At 64.1% G+C, this 14192-nt stretch overlaps 1 protein-coding gene across 1 annotated transcript; it reads right to left on the reverse strand.

Moving 5' to 3' along the window:
* Window positions 1-443: 443 nt before the first annotated feature.
* Window positions 444-13540, reverse strand: KCNN3 (potassium calcium-activated channel subfamily N member 3). The gene is made up of 8 exons (XM_034071268.1): window positions 12824-13540; window positions 10602-10697; window positions 7177-7595; window positions 4567-4708; window positions 3344-3454; window positions 2154-2281; window positions 1683-1752; window positions 444-1043 (listed from the first exon to the last, which is right to left on the reverse strand). The coding sequence occupies exons 1-8, from the start codon at window positions 13538-13540 to the stop codon at window positions 747-749; spliced, it is 1980 nt and encodes a 659-aa protein (XP_033927159.1). The 3' UTR covers window positions 444-746.
* Window positions 13541-14192: the final 652 nt, after the last annotated feature.

Consider the following 14192-nt stretch of genomic DNA (forward strand, 5'->3'; position numbering starts at 1 on the left):
CCCGGTGCTGATGTGGTTCCTCATCCAGCCCATGGGCTCCCCGGGATGCTGGGGGTGGGCAGTGATGTGAGCACCAGAGCCCTGCGGTGCCTGGGCTGGCCTGCCAGCCCCTGCCTGGCCCCACATCCACACCAGCCTTAGGTGCTGCCGTCCTGGCTCCGTGAGGAGCATCCTTGTTCTGCCTGGGGTGAACACGCTCACACCTCCGGAGGAGCCCACGGTGGGTTACAGCCACTGTCACCCACCCCACAACGCAAGGGGGGGTCCTGCAGGTCCAGGTAACGAGATGGGATGGAGCATGGGCAGCGTTGGTCGGAGCCTGTGCAAGGAGCCCCCGTGTCGGCCTCTGCTTTGCGATGCTGAGAGGGGCAGGGGAGCGAATCCCTTCCCTCCGGTGTCCCCGTTGCCGCTGCCCCGGTGTCCCCGTTGCCGCAGTGCCGCTGCCCCGGTGTCCCCGGTGTCCCCGTTGCCGCTGCCCCACTGCTTTGTTCCGTTTTCCGAAATGAAGACCTGAGATTGAGCGTGGGTTTTCCGTCGCCACCGGCTCGCCCGAGGCGTTGCCTCCCGGCCCCTTCCTTCACCACGTGTAGAGGCACCTGAACGGGGATGTGGTTCCCAAGGCGTTGGCAAAGCTCCGAGCGGCGCTCGGTGCCACCGGCTCCGGTGCGAGGACCAGGACGGGATCCATGGAGACGTCGGGGTCTGCGCGGAGCTGCCCCGTCCATGGTGGGAGCCGGGGCTGCGCTTTAGCAGCTGCTGGAGCTTGTGTAAGGGGTAGGGAAGGAGGTGGAGCTGACCCCGATGGGGCTCTCGGACAGAGGGGTCTGGGGGGTGCCCACGGGCACGCTGACCCCCCGCGCCTCCAGCACGGCCGCAAGCAGGCGCTGCTGCTGCTGCCGCAGCATGTCGGCCATCAGCAGGGGCAGGGAGTTGAAGCTGGTGCTGAGCTGCTCCAGCTTGGACTCCAGGCTGCTGATCTGCTTCTCCAGGTCCTCGCTGCGGTCGTTGAGCTCCGTGATGAGGTCGTACATCACGTTCTGCATCTGGGGAGGGGACGGAGCAGTCAGTGCCATGGATGGAGGGGTCAGTGCCATGGATGGAGGGGTCAGTGTCATGGTGGAGGGGTCAGTGCCATGGTGAAGGGGTCAGTGTCATGGTGGAGGGGTCAGTGCCATGGATGGAGGGGTCAGTGCCATGGTGAAGGGTTCAGTGCCATGGTGAAGGGTTCAGTGCCATGGTGAAGGGGTCAATACCATGGATGGAGGGGTCATTGCCATGGTGGAGGGGTCAATACCATGGATGGAGGGGTCAGTGCCATGGTGAAGGGATCAGTGCCATGGATGGAGGGGTCAGTGCCATGGTGAAGGGATCAGTGCTATTTCCACTTGCAGACCCCATCCCTCTAACCCCTTCCTGAGCTCCCTCACCTCCCAGGGCCCTGTGACCACATCCTGCCCCTGCCCCTGTGCAGGCAGAAGGGGAAGCAGCAGCCGACCCTGTGCATTCAGGGGGTGCAGGGAGCAAAGGAGCCTCCTGGAGAGAGGGTGACCCCCCCAAACCCCTGCCTGCCTCGTGGCTCTGCTGCTCTTCCTGCCTATTCCCAGCTGACATCCCCGAGCCAGAGCCGCTCATCCCAGTGAAGGGAAACACCTGCTGAGCCGAGGGTCACGGCAGGGACTTGCCTTGGAGAGGTCGACCAGGGTGTTGGCTTGGTCACTGAGCTTCCGCTGCTCCATCTTCACGCTCCGCAACCTGGGGAGAAGGGAAGAGCATCACGACTGCATCCTCGGCGATGGGGAAGCATCCCCCGGCTCCGGCATCCCTCCCCGGCTGCAGCACGGCTCCGGCATCGCCCCGGCTGCAGCACGGCTCCGGCATCCCCCCCGGCTGCAGCACGGCTCCAGCATCCCCCGGCTGCAGCACGGCTCCGGCATCCCCCCGGCTGCAGCACGGCTCCGGCATCCCCCCCAGCTGCAGCACGGCTCCGGCATCCCCCCCGGCTGCAGCACGGCTCCGGCATCCCCCCAGCTGCAGCACGGCTCCGGCATCCCCCCCAGCTGCAGCACGGCTCCGGCATCCCCCGGCTGCAGCACGGCTCCGGCATCCCCCCCGGCTGCAGCACGGCTCCGGCATCCCCCCCGGCAGCCCCTTACTGGTGAATGGCTTGGAGGAACTTCCTCTGGTGCTTCCTGACTTTGGCGTGGTCAATCTTCTTCAGCAGCTTGGTGTGCTTGTAGATGAGCCACGTTTCCCGCAGGACGTTGGCCGCTGCGTTCTTGATCTGCAGGAGCAGAGTTGGCCGCAGGTCACCGGCTGCAGGATCTCATGGAGACACCGGTCTGGCTCCGCCGCCAGCCCTGAGCCGCTGCTGCCAGAGCCCTGACCCATCCCAGCTGGAGCAATGCACTCGGCTTTGCTCCCGATGGACTCCTGCATCCCTTGGATGGGAAGCAGCCGCCCACACCAGTCCCATCCCTGCCTGAGGCTCCCCCCCCAGCTCCTCACTGCACCCAGAGCCTCGAGACCAAGGAAGGATCCCAAAGTTGTTCCCGACTCCTGCATCCATCTGCTGCTCTTGGCAGCTCCCAGCCCTGCTGCCGGCACGAGGCTTCCGCAGGCTCCCGGCTCAACCGCAGCTCTGCTGCTCACTCCAAGATGAATTGGCTGCCGTCTGCCTGGCACTGAGCCTGCGGATCCATATCCATGGCCGGAGGAGCCGGGGCCGACCGGCTGCTTGCTTTCCTGGCCCGGCCACACTGAGGCCCCCAAGTAGCCCCAAGGATGCTCCTGTGGCATTCCAAGGGTGAAGCGGCTCTGCCATGTCCTGGCATTGGGATGTCGCCCTTCCCCAGCTGCACCAACGCTCGCTTTGCCACCAGCCCCTATATAAAGTGTTACTCCCACCACCAGCAGCCCACTCCATCACGCCGAGGCTTTGCTGTGCCGAGGCTGATGGGACCGGGGACCTCCCGCAGCCCCCACACTACCGGGGATGCGATGCCACAAGCAGCAACCCCATATCCCACCCCGCACAGGAGCCTCAGCACCGCTCCCGTCTGCAGCAGGTGAGGGGCTGAAGCACAGACCCCATTGTCTCCCTGGCACCGAGCTCATTGGGATCCGGCTCCACAGCAGGAGGGAGCCTGCTCCTTCCCAGCAGGAAAACCCCATAGGCTTTCCCTCCCCAAGCATCCTGCATCACCTCAATCCCTGACATGGCACTGGTGCTGCTCGCTCCTGTGGTAACCCTGCTCCTCCACCGCATCCCAGGCCCTCAGGTTTGGTACCCATGGACCTGCCCCCACTGTGCTTGCCTCCATCCCCATCTCCCATAGCACCTTACCCTCTTCGTCAGCTGCGTGTCCATCATGAAGTTGTGGACGTGCTTCTCAGCTTTGGTGAGCTCCAGCTTCCTGGCCACCACGGCCACCACCAGTGCCGTGCAGCCGGCACCCTGCATGGGGACAGCAGGCAGGGACATGGTTGTCACCCTCCAGCATCCTGCTCTCCATTGCAACCCCCTCATTCTGGAGAGCTCTATGCCCCCCCCACACCTCATCCTTGCTATCACCCAGTGTCCTTGGGGATGTGCTGGGTCATTAACAGGATGGGCTGGGGATGACTGGTGAGGTCACTGGTGAGCACTGGTGAGCACTGGTGAGCCTTTGCCTCCCCAGCACCCATGAACTGCTGGGCTAAGCCTGCTTTACCAGGGCCACCGCAGCTGGTGCCCCATGCTAGTGCCTGGTGGGATGGGGAACCCCCAGCTCCAGGGTGGGAGAGCAGTGGTGGAGCACCAGCAACCTGCGGAGGGCAGGGAGGAGGACCCCAGAATCAGCATCCCCCCCTCCCAAATTGCTGCATCTCCAACAGCGACAGCTGGAGCTTGATTATCCCTGTGATTAGGGCTGGATCCCATCATCTCCAGGACATATTTGCCTTTGGAAAGCAAAGGCACCAAAGCCTCTGCTCCCTGCGGTGCTTGGGTGCTCTGCCTGCACCAGCTGAGCTGCTCCCCCCTCCGTAGCCTGGCAGAGGCCCCACGAGCCTGGCAAACTCTCCTTCATTTATTAAAGAGTCATTAATTAACATCAGGCTCTGAGCTGGATCCTTCAGCAGCCCCCAAGCTTCCTGCTCCCACCACTTCCCCCTTCCTGGCAGGGCTGGGGATGCTCCAGGACCCTCCTTCAGCTGGGAAATGCTATAGCCCCTGCTCCAAGGGGTATTTCCCCCTCATCCGGCTCCTTTGGGCCTCGCCAGGACCTGAGCCCATCGACACAGATCAAAGACTTCACATCATGGATAATGAACAGTTGCTGGTGGAGCAGGGATGGGGGAGCAGCTCCAACCCAAAGCCTGGAGCCCAGGGGCACAGAGCTGGGTGCTGGGGGGACGGCTCCATCTGCACCATCACCTCCTGAGCTAAACCTTCCCATCCTCTAATCCCAGCAGGTCCCAGGAATCCTCAAAGCTGAAGCCCTTGTGCAAGGACAAACCAGCTGGGAAGCAGGTCCCTGTACAACCCGGTCCCCACAGTGGGGACACCCGGTTCAGCACGGCCCTTACCATGATGCCAGTGAGCAGACAGACACCCTTCCCGCAGTAGGTGTGTGGGACCATGTCACCGTAGCCGATGGAGAGGAAGGTGATGGAGATGAGCCACATGGCACCCAGGAAGTTGCTGGTTACATCCTGCTGGTCATGGTACCTGCAAGGGGACATGGGCATCAGTGTCAGGGCAGGGGAGCAATGGGGGCAGCTGGGCACAAGGCTGTGCAGGGGGGAAAGAGGGATTAAGAACGTGGCAGCTGCCCCCCAGCAGCAGCGGTTGCACAATTCCTGGCCCAGGAAGAAACCACATGGACAGAATCAGTGAGAACTCAGTGGAAAAGGCTCCTGCTTCCCATCAGAGCTGTCACCACATCCCGGTCCAGCCGCCGGCATCGCCGGTGCCACGTGGCGCGGCGGAAGGAGCCGCCTGATGGGAGAAACAGCTGCAAAGCCCCCAACTGCGCCAGCTCCCCACCAGCATCCTGCTCTGCATCCTGCTCTGCATCCCACTCTGCATCCTGTTCTGCATCCCGCTCTGCAGCCTGCACTCAGCCCCCTGTGCCACACCGGAGACCAGCAGCGGGTCCTGATGAGCCTCCGGGTGATGCTTCCCAAGGGATGCATCCTGCTTCCTGCCAGTGCAGCACGACCGAGGCACAGGCAGCACCTTCACCGTGTCACTCACTGCCTGCACACATCCCTCTCCCCAACAGGCTCCTGACCTCCTCATGAAATCACTTGAGGGAATCCAGATGGAGCTTTTGGCAGTTCCCCCCCAGTTTATCCCAGTTCCTCTCTCCTGGAGCAGTTGGGTTTTGTCCCCTTCTGAAATGTTCTTCCCCCCACGTAAGTGGACACTCAGAAGCTGATAAACAGCAGGGGCAGGAAGAGGAGCAGCCGCCATCCCTTACAGCCCAGAACCCATTCCCATCACCCCCTATGAGCACAGGCGCTCCCTGCCGTGGGGCTGCCCCGAGCATCCCTCCGATCCCATGGAGCATCCCCCGGTCCCATGGAGCATCCCTCCGATCCCATGGAGCATCCCTCCGGTCCCATGGAGCATCCCTCTGGTCCCATGGAGCATCCCTCCGATCCCATGGAGCATCCCTCCGGTCCCATGGAGCATCCCTCTGGTCCCATGGAGCATCCCTCCGGTCCCATGGAGCATCCCTCCGGCCCCATAGAGCATCCCTCCGGCCCCATAGAGCATCCCTCCGGTCCCATGGAGCATCCCTCTGGTCCCATGGACCATCCCTCCGGTCCCATGGAGCATCCCTCCGGCCCCATGGAGCATCCCTCCAGTCCCATGGAGCATCCCCATCTCGTCTGAACCGGGCAGCGTGGGGAGGTTGCACACGTGCGGGCACACGTGTGTGTGTGGGCACACGTGTGTGTGAGCGCACGTGTGTGTGAGCGCACGCCCGTGCCGGCAGCGGCGGGGCCGGCAGCGCTGCGCGGCCGCCGAGGTTGCCTAGCGACCTCCGGTACCCACGGAGCCATGCGGGGCCGGAGCCACCTCTGCTGCGGAGACAACCGGATACCGGCGGCAACGGGGCCGCATCCTGCGCACGGTGCATGGATGGAGGGGTGCGGGGCACGGGTCGGTGCATCCCCAGCCGAGCTCTGAGCATCCCCCCCCCGGTCCCCATCAGACACAGGGAGGTGCGGCAGCTGCGGTGCCCGTGATCTGCAGCTCTCTGCGTCATCCCTGGCTCTTTCCTCCCCTGTCGCTAATGGTTCTTGATGTACTTTGCGTTTTCCAGCCTGATCCCACCCCCAGGTGGGGAATCAACCCCCTGGGTGTCCCCTGGGCACCCGCTCCCCATGGAGGAGGCCCAAAGGAAGAGCTCTCAAACACAAAGTGGTGCACGAGCATCCAGAGCACCCCCAGAGCATCACTGCGGAAGGCACAGAGGCAAACACAGCTCATCAAACCCCAGCATGTCACTGCTCTGCTGCTCTAATGCCACTTCATGAGGTGACCGGTGCCATGAGTCCCACTGTAGGGAAGAGGAGGGGTGGCCTTGTCCAGCCTTGTAAGCACCCAGCCCCAAGATAAGGGTCCCTGCGGTGCCCCAGGTGCCATCTCTCACACCTCAGTTCAAGGATGGTGTGAAGCTGCCACAACAACTTCAAGGGATTCCAGACACCGAATCACAACACATGTTGTGTGTGGTGTTATCCCAAAACCCCTCTGGGACAATGAGCAGAGCTTAGATGGAGACAGGGCTGGCTGGGATGGGACACACACCACCGGGATGGACAGATGCTGCTGGCACCCTGCACCCCTACAGCACAGCGCTGTGCCCCACAGAAGCCTCCTGCTTCCCCCCAGGAGCGCTGGCGTGTCCCCAAGTGATGGAGGAGCTGGTACCCACCAGGGCTGGTCGCTACAGCAACCCAGCGCGCCGGTGGTGGTGTGATGCCATCCGGCAGTGGGTTTGTCACCACGGTGTTGTCATGGCAGTCACTGGCAGCGACGCCAGAGCCCGCACCAGGCGCTGCCACTCGCCAGCCTCGCAGCACCCCCAGCTCCTCCTGCTCCCCCCATTGCCCTGGGGCTCCCACCCCAGCTCTGCATCCCTCACAGCGGGTGCTGGGACCCCACTGAAGAGCCCCTCTCACCTCTCGCACACCCGGACCGTCCACGCAGCGATGATCCAGAGGGAGATGCTGAAGACCAGCAGCACCGTCCCGGGGCAGATGGTCATAAGAGTCTTCATGACGAAGCGGGTGTTGAAGTTGATCTTGTTGAGCGCCCCAATGCTGCGCGAGGAGGCGTCGGTGAAGAGCTTGCTGTGCAGCAGCATCACACGCGCGATCAGGTAGAGGCGCAGGAACATGGGGATGGACAGGATGATGTCCACGTCGGCCTCTGCCCGGGAAGGGGTGTAGGAGAAAGCCAGACGGGCTGTCCAGAAAAACTTGTACTCCCCGGGAATGGGGTGAATGGCACAAACCAGCATCTCCAGGCTGATGTAGAGGATGCGCTCGTACGTCATCGCTATCCGCCAGTCGTCAGCACCGTTGTCGATCACAAAGAGCTACCGGGATGCAAAACCAGACTGTTACTGGTGGTACTGGTAACCAGGGCCCCACCAGCACCACACCACAGGCAGCGGCAAGGACCAACAACAGAGCCCTCCTTTGGCCAGAACAGCTGGAGATGGATGGTAAAGGAAAAGGTGGGAATGAGCTTTCCCCATCCCCTCCGCTGCTCTCCTGGTGTGTTTAGGAGATGGTCACAGTGCTGGAGACACCCCAGAGCACACACCCGGCATAGGGACAACCCCTGGAGCACACACCCAGCATAGGGACAACCCCTGGAGCACACACCCGGCATAGGGACAACCCCTGGAGCACACACCCAGCATAGGGACAACTCTCTCCTATCCATTCTCATGCAGCTGCTGGCCAGAGCCTTGCCTGGGCACAGAGCTGGGGTGCCACAGAGCCCCAGCGTGAGCCACCCCAGGCCCATCACTGCCACCATAACCTGAGTGCCAGGGCAGCTCTGGGGGGGGGGAGTGCCACAGCCAGAGCACCCGGCCACTGGCAGCGATGGGATCCGGTTGTCATAGCAACCGCTGGTTCATCTTCGGTACCAGCTCCCATCCCACCACTGGTGCTGGTGATGGAGTCAGGGATTCTGCTGGCACTGCAGGATGGCAGCTGGGGCCGAGGCCGGGGGGTCACCCACCCCATTGGCTGGTCCCTCCCAAGGCTGCCATCAGCTCATGCTGGGTGCAATGGGGACACTGGTGTCACCCACAGCCCCGGGGACACGCTCAAGGCCTCTCTGCAAGCAGCGCTTGGCAAAGGCACCGCTGGGAAGGGATCCAAGGGGGATGCGGCCACCAGTGCTGCCCTCACCGGTGTGTCCTCGGCCATGCAAAGCACAGACCCACAGCAGGCAGTGGGGGGGAGGCAGAAAGAGCCCTCCTGCCCCACTGGAGATCCCCATACCCCTGCAGCAGGCACACGGGGCTGCCCCAATGGGGCTGACTCATGGAGCAGCCGTCCCCAACCACCTCCCTTTCTGTTGGGAAAGCTCCGCTCCTTTGAGCTGCTTTGTTTGAGAGCCTGTTTATAGAAGTGCTCCAAGCTGTCAGGGGAGATCCTCAGGCATTTAGCGCTGACAGCCCAGCCCTTCCTGGGAAAGGGTGTTCAAAATAAACAGAGCAGCGAGAGGAAAAGGCAGGGAGCCCTTTGCCTGCGATGGGGAGGGTGCAATGGGCAATGGGCAAGGGAAGGAGCAAGGGGGGATGCAGGCAGGTCCCCCCGCACCAGCCCCTCTCAGCCCTGGACCGGCGGCACATCAGCACATCGCTGCGGGTTTCCATGGAAACCCTGGCGCGGTCCAGCAGTACCCAGCGGGGCATCCCCAGCATCCCAACCTCTCAGCATCCCGGCACTGGAAGAAGCCTGGGGATCACATTGCTCTGGTGGAGTGAAACCAGTGAAGCCTCTGAGAAGCCACATTGGGGGTGCAGACCAGAGACACCTCCATGGGGCTGAGCATGGAGACACTCCAGGCCAAGGACCCGGTGGCAATTCTGCACATGCTCAGTGCAGTGAGGAGTGAGGGACACACGGAGCCATCAGCAGGGAGCAGGAGGATGGGGGGACAGCCCCTGCCTGGTGGGCAATGGACATGGGGGCATGCAAGGGACCCACTGCCATCCCAGCCCATTGATGACCGTGGGGACAGGCAGCTGGGGAGGGGACAGGCAGAACCCAGGGCCCCAGGCAGGGTGATGCCCCAGCCCTGGAGAGACTGAGAACAGGGAGAGCTGCAAACATCCCAAAGGACTCAGCAATTAATGCAGTTAATCCCAGAATCCCAGCCTGGTTTGGTTTGAAGGGAGCTTAAAGCTCATCCATATCCAACTCCTGCCACAGGCAGGGACCCCTTCCACTGGAGCAGCTGCTCCAAGCCCCTGTGTCCAACCTGGCCTTGAGCACTGCCAGGGATGGGGCAGACACAGCTTCTCTGGGCACCCTGTGCCAGCGCCTCAGCACCCTCACAGGGAACAGCTTCTGCCTAAGAGCTCAGCTCAGACTCTCCTCAAGCAGGTTCAAGCCATTCCCCTTGGCCTGTCCCTACATCCCTTGTCCCAAGCCCCTCTCCAGTTTCCTGCAGCCCCTTTAGGCACTGGAGCTGCTCTCAGGTCTCCCCTTCAGGAGCCTTCTCTTGTCCAGGCTGCCCCAGCCCAGCTCTCTCAGTACTGAAGCTGTCATTGAGGCCGGGGTGGGGGGGTCTGGCAGTGCCACAGGAGGGTGAATGCAGCCCCCCCTTAGGCCAGAGGAACGAGAGGCTGAGGATTTACAGCTCACTCAGCCCTGCTCCCATCCCGGCCGGATTACCAGCAATCCCTTTAGAAGCACCTCCGAGATAATAGGGCGATCAGCAGCCCCATGGCTCTGCCTGGAGCAGATCAAGTCAAACCGATCTCATTCCCTTCCCTCCAGGGGCAGCAGGCACCGGGACCAGCAGGGATGCTGGCTCCGAAGCCCTGGTGTTTGCTCACCCAACGCTCACCCAAGAACAACAAGCAGAGGAAGGCGGCAGCACCAGGACCCGGCCCCCCCCCCCCCCCAGCAGCCCCCATGGGGTAAACATTGACCCAGCACAGCCCAGAGCACTCAAATATTTGCTTTGGGCTCCAGCCCTGGCCCCAAGCAGGATGATGACCAAAGCCCCAGTGCATGGGGCTGGGGCTGCCGTGGCCCTGGCCGGGATGCTCCCTCTCCCCGTTGGTTTCCCCTATGCCGTGAAGCCGAAGCCGGATCCTGCAGGGAAGCGCAGCCTTCCTGGAGCAAACTGGGGGCCCTTTCATTTCCCAGCAAAGGAAGAGAATGGGCAGCCCTGATTAGGAAAGGATTTCACAGCTTTCCTTGGCACCTCAGTTGGTCCAAGCCCTTCCTGCTGCTGCCACAGCCACCGACAGCTCTGCCTGGGCAGAGACCCCCTCCTGCCCCCAAGGCCCCGGCAAGGCTGTGGCACAGGTCCCGCATCCCACCAGGGCCCCGGCACAATAGGGACCTACCTGCACCTCCCGCGTGTGGTAGGCGATGATGAGGCCCAGCAGGATGATGGTGGAGAGGCTGATAAGACATTTTAGGGCCAGGGAGAACATGGAGTCCTGCAAGGCAAGAGCAGGGCAGGCATTAGGGGGGACACCCCATGGCACCAGGCTCAGCTCCCCCAGGGAGATGCTTCCCCCTGCACCAGCTCCCCCCAGAGCTTGGCATGGCAGCCAGGGCACCATCAGCACCAAGGGCAAAATGGGTTTTGAAGCCAATCCTGCCAAGTGTAATGATCATCCTCCCCTCGCTGCCATGCGAGCACCAGCACCCCGGCCACATCTGGCATGACCACAATGTTATGGCACCCTAATGGATGATCTAATTAGAAAGTCCTGATAATTAGCTTGATGTAAATGAAATCAGCCCCTGATTCACTGGTGGCCAAAGTGGACCCCATTGGAAGAGCAAGATCCACCAGCCTCTCCTATGGGCTTGCTTCTGGATCCCACTCAGTCACCGGCAAGCTCATGCTGCCACGATCCGGACCCACCGGTGCCAGGGCACCCACTGAGCCCCAGCAGCCCCTCACCAAGGTGTTATCTCTGAACCAGCACCCATCCACACCTGCACCCCACACCCTGAGAGCCAGGACGGTCACGGCACATTGCACCCATCCTTTGTCCCCCGGTGCACCGGCTGCCTTCAGCCTCGCTCCTCTCCCCTGTGTTCCCCAGCACCGCGGGGTATTGAACCACGGAGAAGGGACTATTTGCCGCGGAGGCGGTGGCGCATTGTTAACGACTTGGCTCCGGCCGTGCAATTGTGTGGATATAATGGCTGGTGCTGAGAGAAGTGCCGGGGACCAAGCAACGGCTATTAATAGGCAAAGTCCGGGGCAGGGCTCGTGCTAAGGCTGCTCCAGCCAGACCCTTCCCTGCGCTGCCTCCCCACAGCCTGGGGACCCTCCTGGCAAGGGCTTTCCCAGCGGCTCCTGCCAGCACCGGCTCCAGAGGGACCCGGCAGGAAGAGCTGCTGCTGGATCCCGAGCTGGTGGCAAACAACAGCAAGGGATGGGGGGACTGGGTTGGGATGGGAGGATGCTTCCCCCCGGCGGGGCGGCGCTGGAGGCAGGAGGGGCCGCATCCTGCCCGCACCAGAGGGGCAGGCAGGGAGCGCCGGGGGCAGCAGCACCGGCAGCTGCCCGGGCCCAGCCGCGGCCCCGCTCGGGTGCGTGCGCCCGGTGCGGGCAGCGGCGGCTCAACAGGTAACGGGCGAGGCTTGGCCTCGGTGCTGCCGAACGGGAGCCGCTGGAGGGGATGTGCCAGTGAAGGGACGTGGAGCATCCTCCGTGCCCAGCGGGGGAGCCGCGGCTGTGGGCTCAGCACGGAGCAGGGAACCGCTGCTGCCGGCTCCTGCGCTGCGGGCAGCCGGAGCCCCCCACTCCCAGACGGACACCTCCGTGGGGCTCCCCCCGCACCCCCGGGACCTCCAACCGGGTCCTCGCTCCCTCCTTCCACCTGCTCCGGCTCTGTCGCTGCCTCTGCCCGCGCCACCCTCCCCACCGCCCGCGCTGGATAATAGCAGGAAGCAGCGAGCGGCCCCTTCCCACCGGCTCCTGCCCCCGGCCCCCTCAGCAGCGTCCCGCTGACGCCCATGGGTGCCACACACGCCCTTTGCCGGCGCGGGTGCCGATGCCTTCCCCTCTCTGGATAGGTATAAATAACATGACAGATGTCTATACAAAGAGTTATTCATATCGCTGCCAACCAGCGCAGCCCGAGAGCAGGAGCTGGAAGGGGCGTGGGGGGGAGAATGCTAAATAAAAGACACCGTCCTGCAAAAAAGAAAAAGAGGAAAAAAATGGAAGAAAAGGGTGTGGAGGAGGAGGAGGAGGAGGAGGAGGGAGATGGGGCTCAGAGCACCGCCGAGGGCACAGCGCCTCGAGGGCACCCAGCCAGGCCACCCATGGGCACCGCAGACCCTGCTGGGTCTGTCCTCGGTACTGCTGGCACGTGGGGCAGCGCCTGCCCAGGCACCGGCACACACCGGCAGCCACGCGGCCCCATCCGGCACCCACAGCGTCCCCATCGGTCCCCATCCAGCCGCGTCCCATGGCTCAGAGAGACGACGGCTCCATGTGCACCCCACGGGACACCATATGGGGCAGGCAGTGCCGCGCTCTCCCTACCGGGCACCGAACAGCACCGAGAGCCCCGCGCCCAAGCTCTGTCCCCGTCCGTACCTTGGAGTAGAGCCCCCAGGAGAGCTCGGTCTCGATGACCATGACAACGATGCCGAACATGCCGAAGATGAGCGCGTAGTCACTGAGCCGCTTCCTCTTCTCGAAGAGCGCCCGGCGGTGCCCCAGCCGGTAACCGATGTTCTGTGCCTTGCGCTTGGGCCCCTTGGCAAAGGTGGTGGGCGCCGGGTGAGCGGGGGGGCGGCTGGGGCAGCGGGCGGCGGGCGCGTGGTTGTCCTCGCGTGAGACGACGATCTCGGGGGGTCCCCCGGCCCCGAAGAGCTGCAGGGGCTGCGCCTCCGGCTCGGCCTCGATCAGGTTCCTGCGGGATGCGCTGAGCCGGCTCAGGGGCTTCATGACGCCGCCGCTGTACTTGCAGGAGCTCATGGCGATCTCGGTGAAGGGGTTGCTGTCCCGCCGGTGCACCAGCGGGCTGGGCTGCCGGTGCTTGCCGCTGCCCGCCCCGGTGCCCGCCGGGTGGTCGCCGAGGTTGAGCTGGCTGCCGTGGCGAGAGGAAGGGTGGAGGGCGGCGGGGGCGGCGGGAGGAGGAGGAGGGGCCCGCAGCGACCCGGGCGAGGAGTGCAACAGGCTGTGCTGGAGCGGCGGCAGCGCAGCGGGCGGCGGCGGCGGCCGCTCGTCCCCCGGTGCGGGGCACGGACAGCGCCCGTCGTCCTCCAGGTCCCCCACGCCCGAGTCGTGCGGATGCCCCGAGGTGTCCATGACGGCGGCGGCTCCGCTCCCCCGGCCACCGACTCCGCTGCACCGGGCACCGGCCCCGTGCGCCGGATCATGAATGGGCGCCGCGCGCTCGCCGCCGCCGCGCGCTCGCCGCCGCCGCCCCCGTCGCCGCCGCCGCTGGCCCGGCCCCGCAGCGCCATTGGCCGCGCCGGGGCTCCCCGCAGGCTGACATCATCACCGCCCGCTCCCCGCTTCGTGCCACCCCCCCCCCCCCCCCCCCGCACCCCGCGCCCCCGGTCCATGCGTCTCCTGCGGGGTCGGTCGGGACTTGTAGTCCTCCGGTTCCCGTCCTCCGGCCCCGGGGATGCTCCGGGAGCACCCGGACCCCGGCGGGGGCACCGGGGGGAGGCTGCGGGTCCCTGCAGGGCAGCCCCGACCCCCCCTCCGTGATCACCAACCGGTCACCCCGTGTGTCCCACAGTGGGATGGGGGCGATGCCAGAGCCAGGGCTGGGTTTAGGGGTGACAGAACCCGAATCCCTCCCACCCCACAACCCCTCAGGACCCCCCGGCCGTGCCCAGCTGCTGCGAGAGGAGCAGGTATTAGGGCAGGTCTGCTTGGGAAGCGGATAATCCGCAGGGAATTGGCTGTTGGAAGCCTATTAAATACACCACAAAGCACCGAGCTGGTGACC

Source organism: Melopsittacus undulatus, chromosome 20 (genome assembly GCF_012275295.1).
Source record: "Melopsittacus undulatus isolate bMelUnd1 chromosome 20, bMelUnd1.mat.Z, whole genome shotgun sequence".
NCBI lineage: Eukaryota > Metazoa > Chordata > Aves > Psittaciformes > Psittaculidae > Melopsittacus > Melopsittacus undulatus.

Coding starts and splice junctions, on each gene's coding strand:
- KCNN3 (XM_034071268.1), bottom strand. CDS start 13,540: ATGGACACCTCGGGGCATCCGCACGACTCGGGCGTGGGGGACCTGGAG. Junction 3,455..4,566: donor GTCTGCTCACTGGCATCATG/GTAAGGGCCGTG, acceptor GTCCCCATGCAG/GGTGCCGGCTGCACGGCACT. Junction 1,044..1,682: donor CCCTGGTCGACCTCTCCAAG/GCAAGTCCCTGC, acceptor TCCCCTCCCCAG/ATGCAGAACGTGATGTACGA.